Here is a 15,762-nt window from a genome sequence, read left to right on the forward strand (position 1 = left end):
AATCCACCACATATACAGGCACCTCCTGCTCATCATTCAAGGGGTGTACACATGGAGCTTTAAGGTTCAAAGCCTTAGTAAGCAAGAGCTCTTCAGATCTAGTCTAATTTTTAGGCTGTGCCAGGACTCAGTTGCGGCACATAGGATCTTTAGTTGTGGCACGCGGGATCTAGTTCCCTGACCAGGGATCGAACCCAGGCCCCTGCATTGGGAGCACATAGGCTTAAGTCACTGGAGCACCAGGGAAGTCCCCAAGATCTAGTGGTTATCCACCTTACCAGCCTCTTCTCCTGTCTCTGTGGACTGCACCTGTAAGCTACACTGAGCTACTTGTTTGTCATTCCTGGAAAAATCATGCTTCTTGAGTCTCCATGCCTTGGCATATGCTGTTCTTTCTGTTTAAAATTACCTTTGGTACCTATTAAACAGAATAGTTTAAGATCTAACTTCTCCATGAAACCATATTCCAGATTCTGGGATGTCCCATAAAGAACTCCTTAAATGGTAGTCCTATTAAACTTTGCTCAGACCTTTATGATCACTCACCTAGAGCCAGACATCCTGGAATGTGAAGTCAAGTGGGCCTTAGAAAGCATCACTCTGAACAAAGCTAGTTGAGATGATGGAATTCCACTTGAGCTATTTCAAATCCTAAAAGATGATGCTGTGAAAGTGCTGCACTCAATATGCCAGTAAATTTGGAAAACTCAGCAGTGGCCACAGGACTGGAAAAGGTTGGTTTTCATTCCAATTCCAAAGAAAGGCGATGCCAAAGAATGTTCAAACTACAGCACAATTGCACTCATCTCACATGCTAGTAAAGTAATGCTCAAAATTCTCCAAGCCAGGCTTCAAGAGTACGTGAACCATGAACTTCCCGATGTTCAAGCTGGTTTTAGAGAAGGCAGAGGAACCAGAGATCAAATTGCCAACATCCGCTGGATCATTGAAAAAGCAAGAGAGTTCCAGAAAGACATCTATTTCTGCTTTATTGAATATGCCACAGCCTTTGAATGTGTGGATCACAACAAACTGTGGAAAATTCTTCAAGAGATGGAAATACCAGACCACCTGACCTGCCTCTTGAGAAATCTGTATGCAGGTCAGGAAGCAACAGTTAGAACTGGACATGGAACAATAGACTAGTTTCAAATTGGGAAAGGAGTACATCAAGGCTGTATATTGTCACCTTGCTTATTTAACTTATATGCAGAGTACATCATGAGAAACATTGGGCTGGAAGAAGCACAAGCTAGAATCAAGATTTCCAGGAGAAATATCAATAACCTCAGATATGCAGATGACACCACCCTTATGGCAGAAAGTGAAGAAGAACTAAAGAGCCTCTTGATGAAAGTGAAAGAGGAGAGTGAAAAAGTTGGCTTAAAGCTCAACATTCAGAAAACTAAGATCACGGCATCTGGTCCCATCACTTCATGGGAAATAGATGGGGAAACAGTGGAAACAGTGACAGACTTTATTTTCTTGGGCTACCAAATCACTGCAGATGGTGACTGCTGCCATGAAATTGAAAGACTCTTGCTCCTTGGAAGAAAAGTCATGACCAACTTAGATAGCATATTGAAAAGCAGAGACATTACTTTGCCAACAAAGGTCCATCTAGTCAAGCTTATGGTGTTTCCAGTGGCGTGTATGGATGTGAGAATTGGACTATAAAGAAAGCTGTGTGCCGAGAATTGATGCTTTTGAACTGTGGTGTTGGAGAAGACTCTTGAGAGACCCTTGGATAGTAAGGAGATCCAACCAGTCCATCCTAAAGCAAATCAGTCCTGAATATTCATTGGAAGGACTGATGTTGAAGCTGAAACTCCAATACTTTGGCCACCTGATGTGAAGAGCTGACTCACTTGAAAAGACCCTGATGCTGGGAAAGATTGAAGACGGGAGGAGAAGGGGACGACAGGATGAGATGATTGGATAGCATCACTGACTCAATGGACATGAGTCTGAGTGAACTCCAGGAGTTGGTGATGGACAGGGAACCCTGGCGTGCTGTAGTCCATGGGGTCACAAAAAGTCAGACACGACTGAGCGACTGAACTGAACTGAACTGAAACCTTTAACTGGTTTTAGAATTCACTGCAATTTCCTTGTTATGTGCCCACCTATCTATCTAGACTATTAGTTCTTCCAGAGCAGAGACAACATCTTCTTCTTATAATTAGCAACCTAGCCTATCCTGGGCCACAATGGGTAATACAGTGAATATTTGCTGAAAACATGAATGAGTGAGAGAGTAAACGACGGAATGGCATGGTGAGAAAGTGTGTGTTAATCGCTTCAGCTGTGTCTGACTCTTTTTGACCCCATGGATTATAGCCCGCCAGTTTCCCTTGTCCACGCTCCAGGCAAGAATATTGGAGTGGGTTGCCATTTCCTTCTCTAGAGGATCTCCCTAAACAAGAGATCAAACCCAGATCTCCTACACTGCAGGCAGATTATTTACTGTCTGAGCCACCAGGGAATCCTGGAGCAGTGAGGGGATTTCTATAAACAAATCTGCTCACTCAGACACACATATCACTCACACATACATCACATACCACACTCACACGAACACATATAGATCCAGGTAAACTGAAGCACAATGCAGTGGCCGGATAAAGTTGCAGGTAAATCCTCTGTCTCACAGAATTATCCACTGGATATTTTTTTTGTATTAACGTCCTTGATCAATGTTCTTCCTTGTCTGAAAGTCATGACTGCTTCATTGCTACTTTTCCTTTGGTACATTAACCTAGATTTTTCACAAGGGAATTCATCTTAGCTTTCAGTGGCCTAGGATTTGGTTGTTTGACTTCAAAAGAATGTTCAGGTATTTTAACGTATGCGATATAGGAATACTAAGTGAAAAATGTAAATTCCCATACTTGCAGCTCACCTCCACCTCCTGGAACATTAAATAAATTATTCAGGAAAATCAGGCCTACCATTGATTTTTCCATAATACCCCAATACATGTCATTAGTTAGCAATCCGTCAGGTAATTTTCAATTCAAGTGACAGTTTTCACGTTGAAATCAATTTCGATTAATTTTGTAAGAATAATTTAAAGAAACATGGCATCAGACCCCTGATTTAGATCAAGATGTATGGCGTCTTCTGCTTTTCATTTATCTTGTCATTTTAGGAGGAAAATGCAGTCCTTTGTCTGGCACTTCTTTATATACATATAAACTCATGCTGCTTATCACTCCTGGCTCCATTATTCTCCAGATAGTCACTTTTCCCCCACCTCCTAACAGTTGCTCCATTATTTTATTAGTGTCCAAAACGAGACCTCGTAGACAGTGATGATCAGAGAATAATGGAAATTAGAGATGGAAATGACAGATTAGGTCTACTTGTCTGTTTCCTGGGGCTAATGTTCCTGTCAGTCTGTAACTTGGGGCTTTAGCCTGTCTTATTTTAAATGACACCATCGTGGGGCCTCCACCATTTCCCTGGAGGCTCTTGTCTACATCCTAAGACTGTCTCTACACACAGCCAGAGGGAATGACGAAGCCTTGTGCAATTACCCAGTGAAGTCAGGCCCATCCTCACATGATCTGTCTACAAGACAAGGGGCACGGAGGCTTGAGTGATTAGCCCCCAAATCCAATCACTGCAGAGAGCCAGCCCTGATCATTCAGGGCACAAAGTGAAATGATTTTTTGTCATTGTTTACTTCAGCAGCAGGTATGCTGGCTAAGAGATCTCTTTGTCAGTTATTCATCAGCTTTCCCAATATTTTACTCAGTAAGAATCATAGTCAACTGAGATTCTCAGCCATAGGCTAAAATCCTGGTGCCCCAGCAACCATGCAAACATGTCAGGGGTCAGAGAGGAAGAGGACTGAGCTGCCTTTACACGTGCACCATTCACACTCTGCTTGGCATCTCTGAGCCAAGCTCTCCCACCAGTCTTTCAACAGCAGGCCACCTCATATGCATTTACCCTTCTCCAAACTCCTTCCTCTACATTTTGCAGCCTGACTCCCTGACACAATCACCAATTCAGTAGAAACGGAGTCATCCTTCATTTTCACTAACAGAGAAATTTCATGGCATTCTGACTTCCCCCAAGTTTTCTGACCTGTGACTCAGATTTCCTTTCCTTAACTTCATTCTCTCTTGTCCTTATCACTCAACTTCAACCCGTTCCAGCACATTTGCCCTCATCGAACGTCTACGGGCATCTATCATGCCTTGACTTAGTCATCAGCTGGCCAAGTTCTCTGAGTGGAGTTCTTCTATCCTTTCATCATAAATCACTCCCTCGGGCTCTTCAATCATTTTTATTGCTCTTCTCCAAACTCTCACCCATTTGTCTCCATATTTATTGCTTTGAGAGTCCAGAACTACATTCAATATTCTAGGTTTGGGCTCATCAGAAACATACAGAGGAGGCTAAGCACCGACCTCAGGGCTAAGAGTCCTCAGTGGTGCTATGGGAAGGGATGGTGGTTTCTTTTCTCCACCTTGTCAGGCTGCAAATACATTTCAACTCTGCAGTCCAAGCAATCACTCCAAGAGGGCTTTTGCCCTGATTTCCAGTTTCCCCTGCCCCACTGACTGCTATTATTAGCATTATTGACCCTTGTCTCCCCACACTCTCCTACTGAACACAGTCAAGGCAGAAAATGGGTTCTCAGCACCCTGAATAAAGTATAAAAAGATTAAAAAAGCAACAGAAGATAGACAGTGGTGATAGTGGCGCAATACTATGTGCACTTAATGCCATTGAATTGTACACTTAAGAATGGGGAAAATAATCATTTCTATGTTATGTATATTTTATCACCATGAAAAATTTAAAAAAGTAAAATAGATTTAAAAACAAAGCAATGGACATGGTAACTATTAATATTTTACCCCAGTTGTCTATGCTCGGGGGAAAGCAAAGGTCTCACAGAGAGATGGCAATTGGGGATCAGACAAAACTCCTTTATCTCAATCCTGCATTCCCCGAGTCTTTGCATCTCACCCTCTCTGACAGTGCTAGTGAAAACAAGCCTCTACTCATGTCAGTCTCACAAAGCTCGTGGAGCTCTGGGGGAGCTGTGCTAGAGTCTGTGTGTCTTCACGTGTCTCCAACAAAAATCATCAGCTAAGTCCTGTTTGTGGAATCCTCATGGTTGACGGCGGTAAGAAAAGGAAGCCTGATTCCCAGATCCCAGCTGAAGGCTCTGAACTCATAAGCGGAGAGAAAGAAGAGAAGGACGTCACTGGGATGGTGTAAATATGGATGCACAGTGACAGGTCACCCATTTGATGTTCAGAATAGAACCACCCTTTAGCTCTGTCCCTCTAGAGGCAATTGCTCTGCATCCTGTCTGCCTGAGGGCGTGGTAATATCCAGGAACTGGCTAATTCGCCATCCCCTCACTTACCCCTGGTTGGTTCCCCATTCATTCCGAATGCAAAGATGCTTGTGTACTGGATCCTTCATGTAACCTTCGTAGCAGAGGCATTCCCCTTAGAAGCAGGGTGAGGAAGAAGGAAAAGAAACACAAAGAAATTGATTGACATGTCTGTGTTGGAGAAAATGTAATGATCAGATCAAACTCTAACAGTGGCAGGGATGAGGCCATAAATCCCATTATGCCATACATTCCCATCTCCACTGCCCATGTAAGGGAACACAGCACCAATCGTCCATTTTCACTACATGATGACTTTCACTAGTGGAGGAAACTAACATTTACACAGCACCTGTTACATGGGCTCCGCAGACACAAAATCCAAGAAGGACTGAGCAAGGGACTTTTTCATCTTTATTTTCTCAGTGGCCAAATACTGCAAGGTACGTATTAGATGATCAGTACATGTTCAAAGACCACATAAGTGAGTTATTTTATCAAATATTTCTAAGAAACTTGAAAAGTATGTATTATTAGCGATGTTATGCTGATAATGGAAACTGAGGCTCAGAAAAATTAAGGGATTTGGAGAAAGCTTTTAAATGGCAGAGTTAGCATTTGAAGCTATGTCAGTCTGACTACAGACCTTTTTCCCCAACCAGGCTGTGTAGCTAGCCCAAGTACAACAGCTGTATTTAGAGGAGGCCACTTATAGCTATTATGATTTTATAAGAACTCTAGGTTTTTAAATGAAAATAGCTATAATTTTTTTTTTAATTTCTGGCTACACCCTGAGGCATGTGAGACCCTAGTTCCCCAACCAGGGATCTAGCTCTTATCCCCTGCATTGGAAGGTGGCATCTTAACCACTGGACATCCAGGGAAGTCCAAAGCTAATCATCTTTGTGCTGATAAACAGAAGGATCACCTATGTTTGTTTATGGTATCACTATGTTTCATTACCATTCGTTACTCCGATAGGGTACCAAGAGGTCCACAGCCTCTCTGGCTGCTAACTGCTGCTGCTAACTCACTTCAGTCGTGTCTGACTCTGCGACTCCATAGATGGCAGCCCACCAGTCTGCCCCGTCCCTGGGATTCTCCAGGCAAGAGCACTGGAGTGGGCTGCCATTTCCTTCTCCAGTGCATAAAAGTGAAAAGTGAAAATGAATTTGCTCAGTCATGTCCGACTCCTAGCGACCCCATGGACTGGAGCCCACCAGGCTCCTCCGTCCATGGGATTCTCCAGGCAAGAGTACTAGAGTGGGGTGCCATCGCCTTCTCTGGAGTTGTATGCAAAACTGAAGTGTGTTTATGTGCATCTTTCCTGAGCAGCCTTCCATAACATTCATCAGATTTACCAGCCAATCCAAGACCCCCCAAAAGATCAAGGATCGTTGCTCTACTTAGAATGACTTTGAAGAAAATTGTAACTGTTTCCTCCTGTTAACAATTCCTCGGGTGATGCTATGCATCCCTAAACTGCTGAGACCAGTTTCACTACAGCACCAGTACTGACTCTGTCACAGACTGCTTCTTTAACTTGTAGACAGTGAAAGAACAGGGTGTGACTCCCTAAAACTTGGAAATTGCTATACAGGCACCAGGCCCTACAGAGACAAGGGGTAAGGTTTCTTTATCTCCTTGGGAAGAGATGCTCTAAAAGGACAGAGATGGAATAAAAGCTTTGAGAGCTATTTCCTCTTTTCAAAGATAAAAAACAATAAAAATGAAGTGAAGGGGCCTTACAGTTATGAGAGCAGGGATTGTGTAGGCTCTGAGCAAGAAGTTTTTGTTAAACTCTAAGCACAGACATTCTTGCCAAAATTGCCCTATAAGCTACTGCCCATCAGAGTCTCACAACCAGATAACACTCATCGTCCTCTCCCGCACCGACTCAGTCAAGGTGCTCAGGAGTGGAGTGAAAATGAATAACTTCCTTTGTGAGGGATACAAAGGGAGCGTTAGAGCAGTGCTTTGTCTTCTGGATGACAAATTTAGGCTTCCACGTGGGCCAGATTCACAACGGGTTCCAATTTACTGGCTTCAGAGGTGCTGAGCTGAATCTAGGCATGGTCACGAAGCTGGGAGTCAAACATAAGAAAGCACAGCTGATGATAAGGCTTCTGGTGAAGGCTGTTTCGCTGATAGAAGGAAAGAAAATGGACGAGGACCAGAGGAGGGCAAGAAGGGAAATACCAGGAGCTGGGCTTCATACCATATCAATTCCAAAGAAAGCATGGACTCTAGACTGAAAGTTACACAAGCGGAGGAATAAGCTGGTTTTTCCTCTTTTTGAATAGACCTTGTATAAATACTGTGTAATGGACAATAATAAATTAAAGTGTGTCCTAAATTTATAGATACCACCACCTCTCCCCAAGATGCCAATATCAAGCCAATTAATGGGTCAAGTGTCCAGATATGATTCTCCCTTAAGCAGATCACCTTTTAATTTCCTTATGGACATTTAGGCATGGATATGATATTACAAAACAGGAAGTAATCTCAAGAGGTTGTCAAACCCATCACTCTGACTCTTAGAAAGTTCTTGGCTGGATGCCTTGCCTAGAATTAAAGACTGACAAAAAAGTGAATCCTTCCTCCACACTTGAGATCTAGTTACCACAAAACGTGTAGAAATAAATGCAGTAACAACCCAGAGTTCAAGCAGAGCTTGATTTTCCTAATGATGGCAATACCTACCATTTGTAGAGCACATTTACCTTCCTCAAATTGCCTTCATAGTCATTATCCCCTTATGAGGTTTCCATCATTCATTACTATGTGGGGACACTACTGACAACAAAAGCTTTTCTCCATACAATGGTAAATGCAGCCCCAAGTCAGAGCAACAGAGAGATGTTTCAAACATATCAGGTTAGGGTTTGAGGATTTCCAAAATTTGCCTCTTAAATCATCCTCATTTCTGGGACTCACCAAACTTTTCTCTTCTGTATTCCTCTTCAAAACCAGTTTGGCCATCTACATTGAAAGGAGTTCAGACTTGATGAGGAAAGTTGCTATGGCAACCAACAGCTAAATCTTGACTTTAAGAGGGGTTTCGTGCAAGCACAGGCTCTGACTGTTAGCTGTGAATTTTAAAGACCCCACAAGGGTGTTGGATGCCCTCCTAAGCTCGAAGTGTTACAGTCTCTGCATCTGCTGTGACAGATGGCAGGGAACACATGACGTGCCGACTCTGTGGTGGTGTTCATAGGAATCCAATGCAGAGACGTGTCTCGGCCACAGAGAAGTGCCCAACTGCGATGAAGCGTGCCCTGCAGGAGGCACTCAAAGGCAGCCACATTGCCAGAGAGCACAACCCCACCCAAGAGATGATCCATGTAGGGCCTGGAGATGCTTACACTTGATCTGCGCTTGACACCCTGAAGGCAGACACCTCGAGGTACCTTCCGTGATGTGCAGTGCCTTCGGTCATTTCCCACTCATTCCACAGACAGATGGAGGCACAAACCTCTTTGAAGGGTTAAAGGAAGACCTTGAAGCCAGAGCTCCTCAGACATGACTGGGCTGAACACAAGTTCTTCATGAGGTAAATACAGAAATCAATGCCAAAAAGCCCTGATCATCTCCAACCTTCAGGTAGCTGCTGACTTTTATTTAAATGAATTGGGTATGCTTCATCCAAAAAGAGAAATCTTTGCAAGACATCTGGGAGGGAATAACATCTAATTGCCTGGTCTCCTCTTCTGGGCAGACATCAGGCTCAGAATCAAATAGCCATAGGTGACTCTGGGAGGACAGACAGAGGGAAATAAGCCAAAAGTACACCCTGAAGCAAGGTGCTTTAACTGAGCCACAAAAGGAGTTTGGGGTGAGTGGGCAATCCAGTGGGCAGGAACAAAATGGGAGCTGTGGTACCCCACCAAACTGGGTTCTGAAAACTAGGGAAGACTAGAGAAAAAGAGAGAGAAAGGTCTTTTTTCAGAGCAAGGAAAAGGGAGGAGGGCTAGAGTGAGTCTGGGAACTAGTCAATGCCCCTCACCAGATTTTACACACTTCTTCCAGGATGGGACTGGCCTACACAAAGATCTGGGACAGAAAGAATTTCAGTGACTATCTTGGATGGGGATTAAAACTTGATTTAGCTTGGAAGCCAATCCTCCTTGCAGACTCATAAAAGCTACATATCCTGAAAAGGGCAATGAAGGTCTGTGGCCAGAAATGATGGGGGCTGTGAAATCCAGCAGGTGTGTGAAGCCTCCACAGCTGCCCATATGGCAGAACAAAGGCCAGGAAGGGAGCAGAGAGAGAGAGAAGTTGCTGAAGCTAGTCAGTCTGTATTGCCATCAGAAAACCAATCAACCAAAATATAGCTGCCACAAAAACCCTTAGAAAGTACAGAAAAAGTCAACACCTGGCTGGATCCAGGCAGGATACAATTTCAGTAGTGTGCTGTTAGCCCCACGTGACCAGAGACACACCCAGGGTCACCAACCTGGCAGGATCTGGGAGAGAAAGTCAGTATGTGGTTGCCAGAGGGCTCCCAGGCTAGTAAATTTAGGTACATAATGTCCTGCCCAAATAGCACAGTGGGAGAACGGCAAGGGGAGGCTGGAATATGGATCTCAAGTTCCTTCTAGCTCTAGGCCTTCTGCAGATTCCTGACCCATCTCTCGGTCTGTGTAGCCACCCTCCATAAACCATGCCAGGGCGACATACAGAGGGCATAACAATGTTTATTTTTCCTCTGTCCTTTTTCTCCTTCCCTGGTGTGTTATTTTTCTATAGTCACCATAAAAAAATTACCGCAAACTTAGTGGTTTAAGACAAGAGAAATTTACTACCTTGCAGTTCTGCAGGTCAGAAATCTGATGTGAGTCTCACTGGGCTAAAAACAAGGTGTCCATGGAGCTGTGTTCCTTTCTAGAGGCTTCAGGGGAGAATCATCTTCCTTGCCTTTGCCACCTTCTAGAGGATGCCTCGGAGAAGGTGATGGCACCCCACTCCAGTATTCTTGCCTGGAAAGTCCCATGGACGGAGGAGCCTGATAGGCTGCAGTCCATGGGATCGCTAAGAGTCGAACACGACTGAGCGACTTCACTTTCACTTTTCACTTTCATGCATTGGAGAAGGAAATGGCAACCCACTCCAGTGTTCTTGCCTGGAGAATCCCAGGGATGGGGGAGCCTGGTGGGCTGCCATCTTTGGGGTCACACAGAGTCGGACACGACTGAAGCGACTTAGCAGCAGCAGCAGAGGATGCCTGCATTCACTGGCTCCTCAGCCTTCAAATCCAGCAATGGTTGGTGGAGTGCTTTTCATGTGGCATCACTCTGGCCTCTTCTCCCTTCTTCTTCCACTGTTAAGCACTCTTGTGATTTCATTGGGCCTACTTGATTAATTCAGGATACTCCCCTTATTTTAAGATCAGATGTCCAGCAACCTTAATTTCACCTGCAACTTGAATTCATTTTTGCCAGGTAACATAACATTTTAACAGGTTCTTCAGATTAGGAAGTGAACATATTTAGGAGCCCATTACAACACCTGACTTCACTGGTGGCTCAGACGGTAAAGCATCTGTCTACAATGTGGGAGACCTGAGTTCCATCCCTGGGTCAGGAAGATCCCCTGGAGAAGGAAATGGCAACCCACTCCAGTACTATTGCCTGGAAAATCCCATGGATGGAGGAGCCTGCTAGGCTACAGTCCATGGGATCGCAAAGAGCCAGACACGATGAGCAACTTCACTTCACTTCACAACACCTGAACCCTGAAGAATTGACGCTTTCAAATTGTGATGCTGGAGAAGACTCTTTCTTGAGAGTCCTATGGACAACAGGGAGATCAAACCAGTCAATCCTGAGGGAAATCAACCCTGAACATTCATTGGAAAGACTGATGTTGAAGCTGAGGCTCCAATACTTTGTCCACCTGATGCAAAGAGCTGACTCATTGGAAAAGACCCTGATGCTGGGAAAGACTGAGGGTAGGCGGAGAAGGGGTCAACAGAGGATGAGATGGCTGGATGGCATCACTGACTCAATGGACATGAGTTTGAGCAAACTCCAGGAGATAGTGAAGGACAGGGAGGCCTGGCGTGCTGCAGTCCATGGGGTCACAAAGAGTTGGACACGACTGAGCGACTAAACAATCTACAACACCTACCCCACCTGGTACTCCAAATTTCTGTGCGGGTGATGAGTAAACACACACTTAAGTTTGGAACACGTTGGAAGGGTGCCTAAGGAGAGCTTCAGGCTCTGGGGGAGGGGGTGCTCCTTTGAGGTGACTGAGCACCAGTGCTTGCGTGTGTGTTTGTGTGTGTGAAAAAGTATACATGTGCACTTGCACAGTTCTACCCATCCACATGGGCAGAGCCCTCAGCATGGCTGGGAAAGCACATGTCCCAACACTATGGCATTTCCAAGTGAGTTAGCTGAAGGACTGCAAAAATAACGTGGGCTTGACTTGCAGCCAATTCCCACACTGAGCTCCTTGGAGAAAGGCTCTAGGATAGAGTGTGGGAGGCGATAAAGTTTCTTGCTGATGATTGTGTGGGATGACCACATCATCCCCTGCTCAGACAGAAGCAGGGCGGGAAGGGGGAGGGTTTCCAACCCCAGCATTGATGGAAATGGAAGTCTCTGCAGCCATCATTTCCCAGCGGCTACCCTGAATGAAGATATCGCACCTTAGTTCTGTTGGGGGTTCTTGTTTTAACTTCCACCCCTGGCTTTCCAGTTGGAATTTCATTAATTGCCACAAATACTGGGAAGCCACTGGCAGGGGAGGGGCTTCCCAAAGGCATCTGCAGTGAGGATTAGCAATGAGACATCAGGAGGGGCTGAAGAGGTGATGGGAGCTTCGCTGTGGACAAGTAGCTTCTTCAGCTTCCAGCTTGGGAAACAGGGATGTCCAGCAGTGGTGACTGGTGAATAGTGTTACAGTGACAGGTATGTTGGCCTTGACCTTTACAACCCCACTTCTGCTCCGATTTCATGGTGGATAGAACACCAACTCTGCCTGCGGTAGCCATGGGACTTCAGGCAAGGCATGTACTTCTTAGGGAATTTGAGCACTGACCTAAAGTAAGGAGGGGTTTATCTCTAAGACCGACCAAGCTTAAAACATCAATCCCTCTTTCCACGTGTTATTCAAAAAAGCTTCCTGTTCTTTAAAACCTCAGGTGAAGCTTCCAAGACCCTCTGGATGTCATGCTTCTCTCAGAAGTGACTTTAACAAGTGAGATTCGCCAGGGTCTCCCCATGCAGGTCAGAGGGGGCCAGAGACTACTCAGTTGCCTGGAGAGGCCCCACCACTGAGATAAGCCTGCTTTTCTCTCCTGAGCACGCTGGCTTTTGGGCATGGTGCACAGCCCATCTGTCTGGTTTGGTGTTTGCCTGACAGCGTGGGAGGAGAAGCAAGTAAGCACAGTCTTAGACATCAGATGTTTAAAATGCTGTGCTTTCTCCTCCATATGGGGGCCTAGAATCTCTGCGACGGGCCCACGTAACAACAACTTTTAGACCTAACAAGGTGAACTTTTGATGCTGCGGTTACCTGTTATTCCCCCAGAGAGCTGAAACGATGGATTATAACAGAAGTAAGAGCCAAGTCTCTTGGAGGCAACTTCTACTGATATCCTTACAGCCTGGCACCTGACTGAGATGCATCTGTGTGTGTGTGTGTGTGTGTGTGTGTGTGTGTGTGTCTGTATGTGCATGTGTATAGGAGGAGGAAGAAGAGGGGGTGGTACATGAGGTACAGAGAGCTGGAGGAGCCGGCTCTAGACTCCAACAATGTTTCACCTGGGGGTCTTAGATGTCAGTACATCCCCTTCCCTGGTTCTAAGGTATTTTACCATGCCTCTGGTAAGGAGAAAGAGAAAGATATAAGCATCTGAATGCAGAGTTCCAAAGAATAGCAAGGAGAGATAAGAAAGCTTTCCTAAATGATCAATGCAAAGAAACAGAGGAAAACTATAGAATGGGAAAGACTAGAGATCTCTTCAGGAGGATTAGAGATACCAAGGGAACATTTCATGCAAAGATGGGCTCAATAAAGGACAGAACTGGTATGGACCTAGCAGAAGCAGAAGATATTAAGAAGAGATGACAAGAATACACAGAAAAACCATACAAAAAATATCTTCATGACCCGGATAACCACAATGGTGTGATTACTCACCTAGAACCAGACATCCTGGAGCGCAAAATCAAGTGGGCCTTAGGAAGCATCACTATGAACAAAGCTAGTGGTGGTGATGGAATTCTAGTTGAGCTATTTCAAATCCTAAAAGATGATGCTGTGAAAGTGTTGCACTCAATATGCCAGCAAGTTTGGAAAACTCAGCAGTAGCCACAGGACTGGAAAAGGTCAGTTTCCATTCCAATCCCAAAGAAAGGCAATGCCAAAGAATGTTCAAACTACCACACAATTGTACTCATCTCACATGCTAGTAAAGTAATGCTCAAAATTCTCCAAGCAAGGCTTCAACAGTATGTGAACTAAGAACTTCCAGATGTTCAAGCTGGATTTAGAAAACGCAGAGGAACCAGAGATCAAATTGCCAACATGCATTGGAAAAGAAAGGAAATTCCAGAAAAAACATCTACTTCTGCTTCATTGACTATGCTGAAGCCTTTGACTGTGTGGATCATGACAAACTGGAAAATTCTTAAAGAGATGGGAATACCAGACCACCTTACCTGCCTCCTAAAAAATCTGTATGCAGGTCAAGAATAACAGTTAGAACCAGACATGGAACAACAGACTGATTCCAGTTGGGAAAGGAGTATATCAAGGTTGCATATTGTCACTCTGCTTGCTGTTGCTGCTGCTGCTAAGCTGCTTCAGTTGTGTCCGACTCTGTGCGACTCCATAGACGGCAGCCCACCAGGCTCCCCCATCCCTGGGATTCTCAAGAACCCTGGAGTGGGTTGCCATTTCCTTTTCCAATGCATGGAAGTGAAAAGTGAATGTGAAGTCGCTCAGTTGTGTCCGACCCTCAGCGACCCCATGGACTGCAGCCTTCCAGGCTCCTCCATCCATGGGATTTTCCAGGCAAGAGTAATGGAGTGGGGTGCCATTGCCTTCTCCGTGTCACTCTGCTTATTTAACTTCTATGTAGAGCACATCATGAAAAATGCCGGGCTGGGTGAAGCACAAGCTGGAATCAAGATTGCCGGGAGAAATATCAATAACCTCAGATATGAAGATGATACCACCCTTAAGGCAGAAAGCCTGGCTTAAAACTCAACATTCAAAAAATGAAGATCATGGCATCCGGTCCCATCCTTTCATGGCAAAGAGATGGGAAAACAATGGAAACAGTGACAGACTTTATTTTCTTGGGCTCCAAAATCACTGCAGATGGTGACTGCAGCCATTAAATTAAAAGATGCTTGCTACTTGGAAGAAAAGCTATGACCAACCTAGACAGCATATTAAAAAGCAGAGACATTACTTTGCCAACAAAGGTCCATCTAGTCAAAGCTATGGTTTTTCCAGTAGTCATGTATGGATGTGAGAGTTGGACTATAAATCAAGTTCAGTGCTGAAGAATTGATGCTTTTGAACTGTGGTGTTGGAGAAGACTCTTAAAATCCCTTGGACTGCACAGAGATCAAACCAGTCAATCATAAAGGAAATCAGTCCTGAATATTCATGGGGGAACTGATGCTGAAGCTGAAACTCCAATACTTTAGCCACCTGATGTGAAGAACTGACTCATTGGAAAAGACCCTGATGCTGGGAAAGATTGAAGGCAGGAGGAAAAGGGGATGACAGGGAATGAGAAGATTGGATGGCATTACAGACTCAATGGATATGAATTTGAGCAAGCTCCGGGAGTTGGTGATGGACAGGGAGGCCTGGCATGCTGCAGTCCATTGGGTTGCAGAGCATTGGACACAAGCAACTGAACTGAACCAGGCTCTGAGAAGGAGCTATCTGTGTACTGAATCTACTGGAACTAGGTCTTTATAAAGAATATCATAGATGAAGTCCTTCTACAACGAAAGTGCAAAGCAACCTGGGATGAAGGCTCCATATTCCTGGTATACTGGAGCTCAAGAAGCACTGTGAACACCCCAACGCATACTGTGTCTGAATTCAAACCCTCTCTCAGAGCAGTCCCAGCCCCACTGGATAATATAACAGCCTGAAAGATGCCTATACCCTTTGGCCCAGTAATCTCTCTTCTAAGATTTATTTGAAGAACATGACTTCAAATGTGCCTTACATTTATGTGGAAAGATATTCATTTTAATAGTATTTGTAAAAATTAAAAATTTAATGCATCCTAAATGTCAAATAATACAGGACTATTTAAATGAGCTATGATACAGACATACAATAGAATACCAAATGGTCATTAGAAATTACATTATTGAGGATTATTTAGTGTTTCTAGAAAATTCCCGTGATAG

General features: G+C 44.6%; 1 protein-coding gene across 2 annotated transcripts in view; it reads right to left on the bottom strand.

Moving 5' to 3' along the window:
• The window catches only part of ASTN1 (astrotactin 1), a 356,522-nt gene that overhangs the window by 170,862 nt on the left and 169,898 nt on the right, over positions 1-15,762 (bottom strand). For both annotated transcript variants that reach the window (XM_024976863.2, XM_024976862.2), the window contains one exon: positions 5,393-5,477. In XM_024976863.2, the coding sequence (XP_024832631.1) occupies positions 5,393-5,477 (85 nt within the window). The remainder of the gene's footprint in view (positions 1-5,392; positions 5,478-15,762) is intronic.

The sequence above is a fragment of the Bos taurus genome, chromosome 16 (genome assembly GCF_002263795.3).
Source record: "Bos taurus isolate L1 Dominette 01449 registration number 42190680 breed Hereford chromosome 16, ARS-UCD2.0, whole genome shotgun sequence".
NCBI lineage: Eukaryota > Metazoa > Chordata > Mammalia > Artiodactyla > Bovidae > Bos > Bos taurus.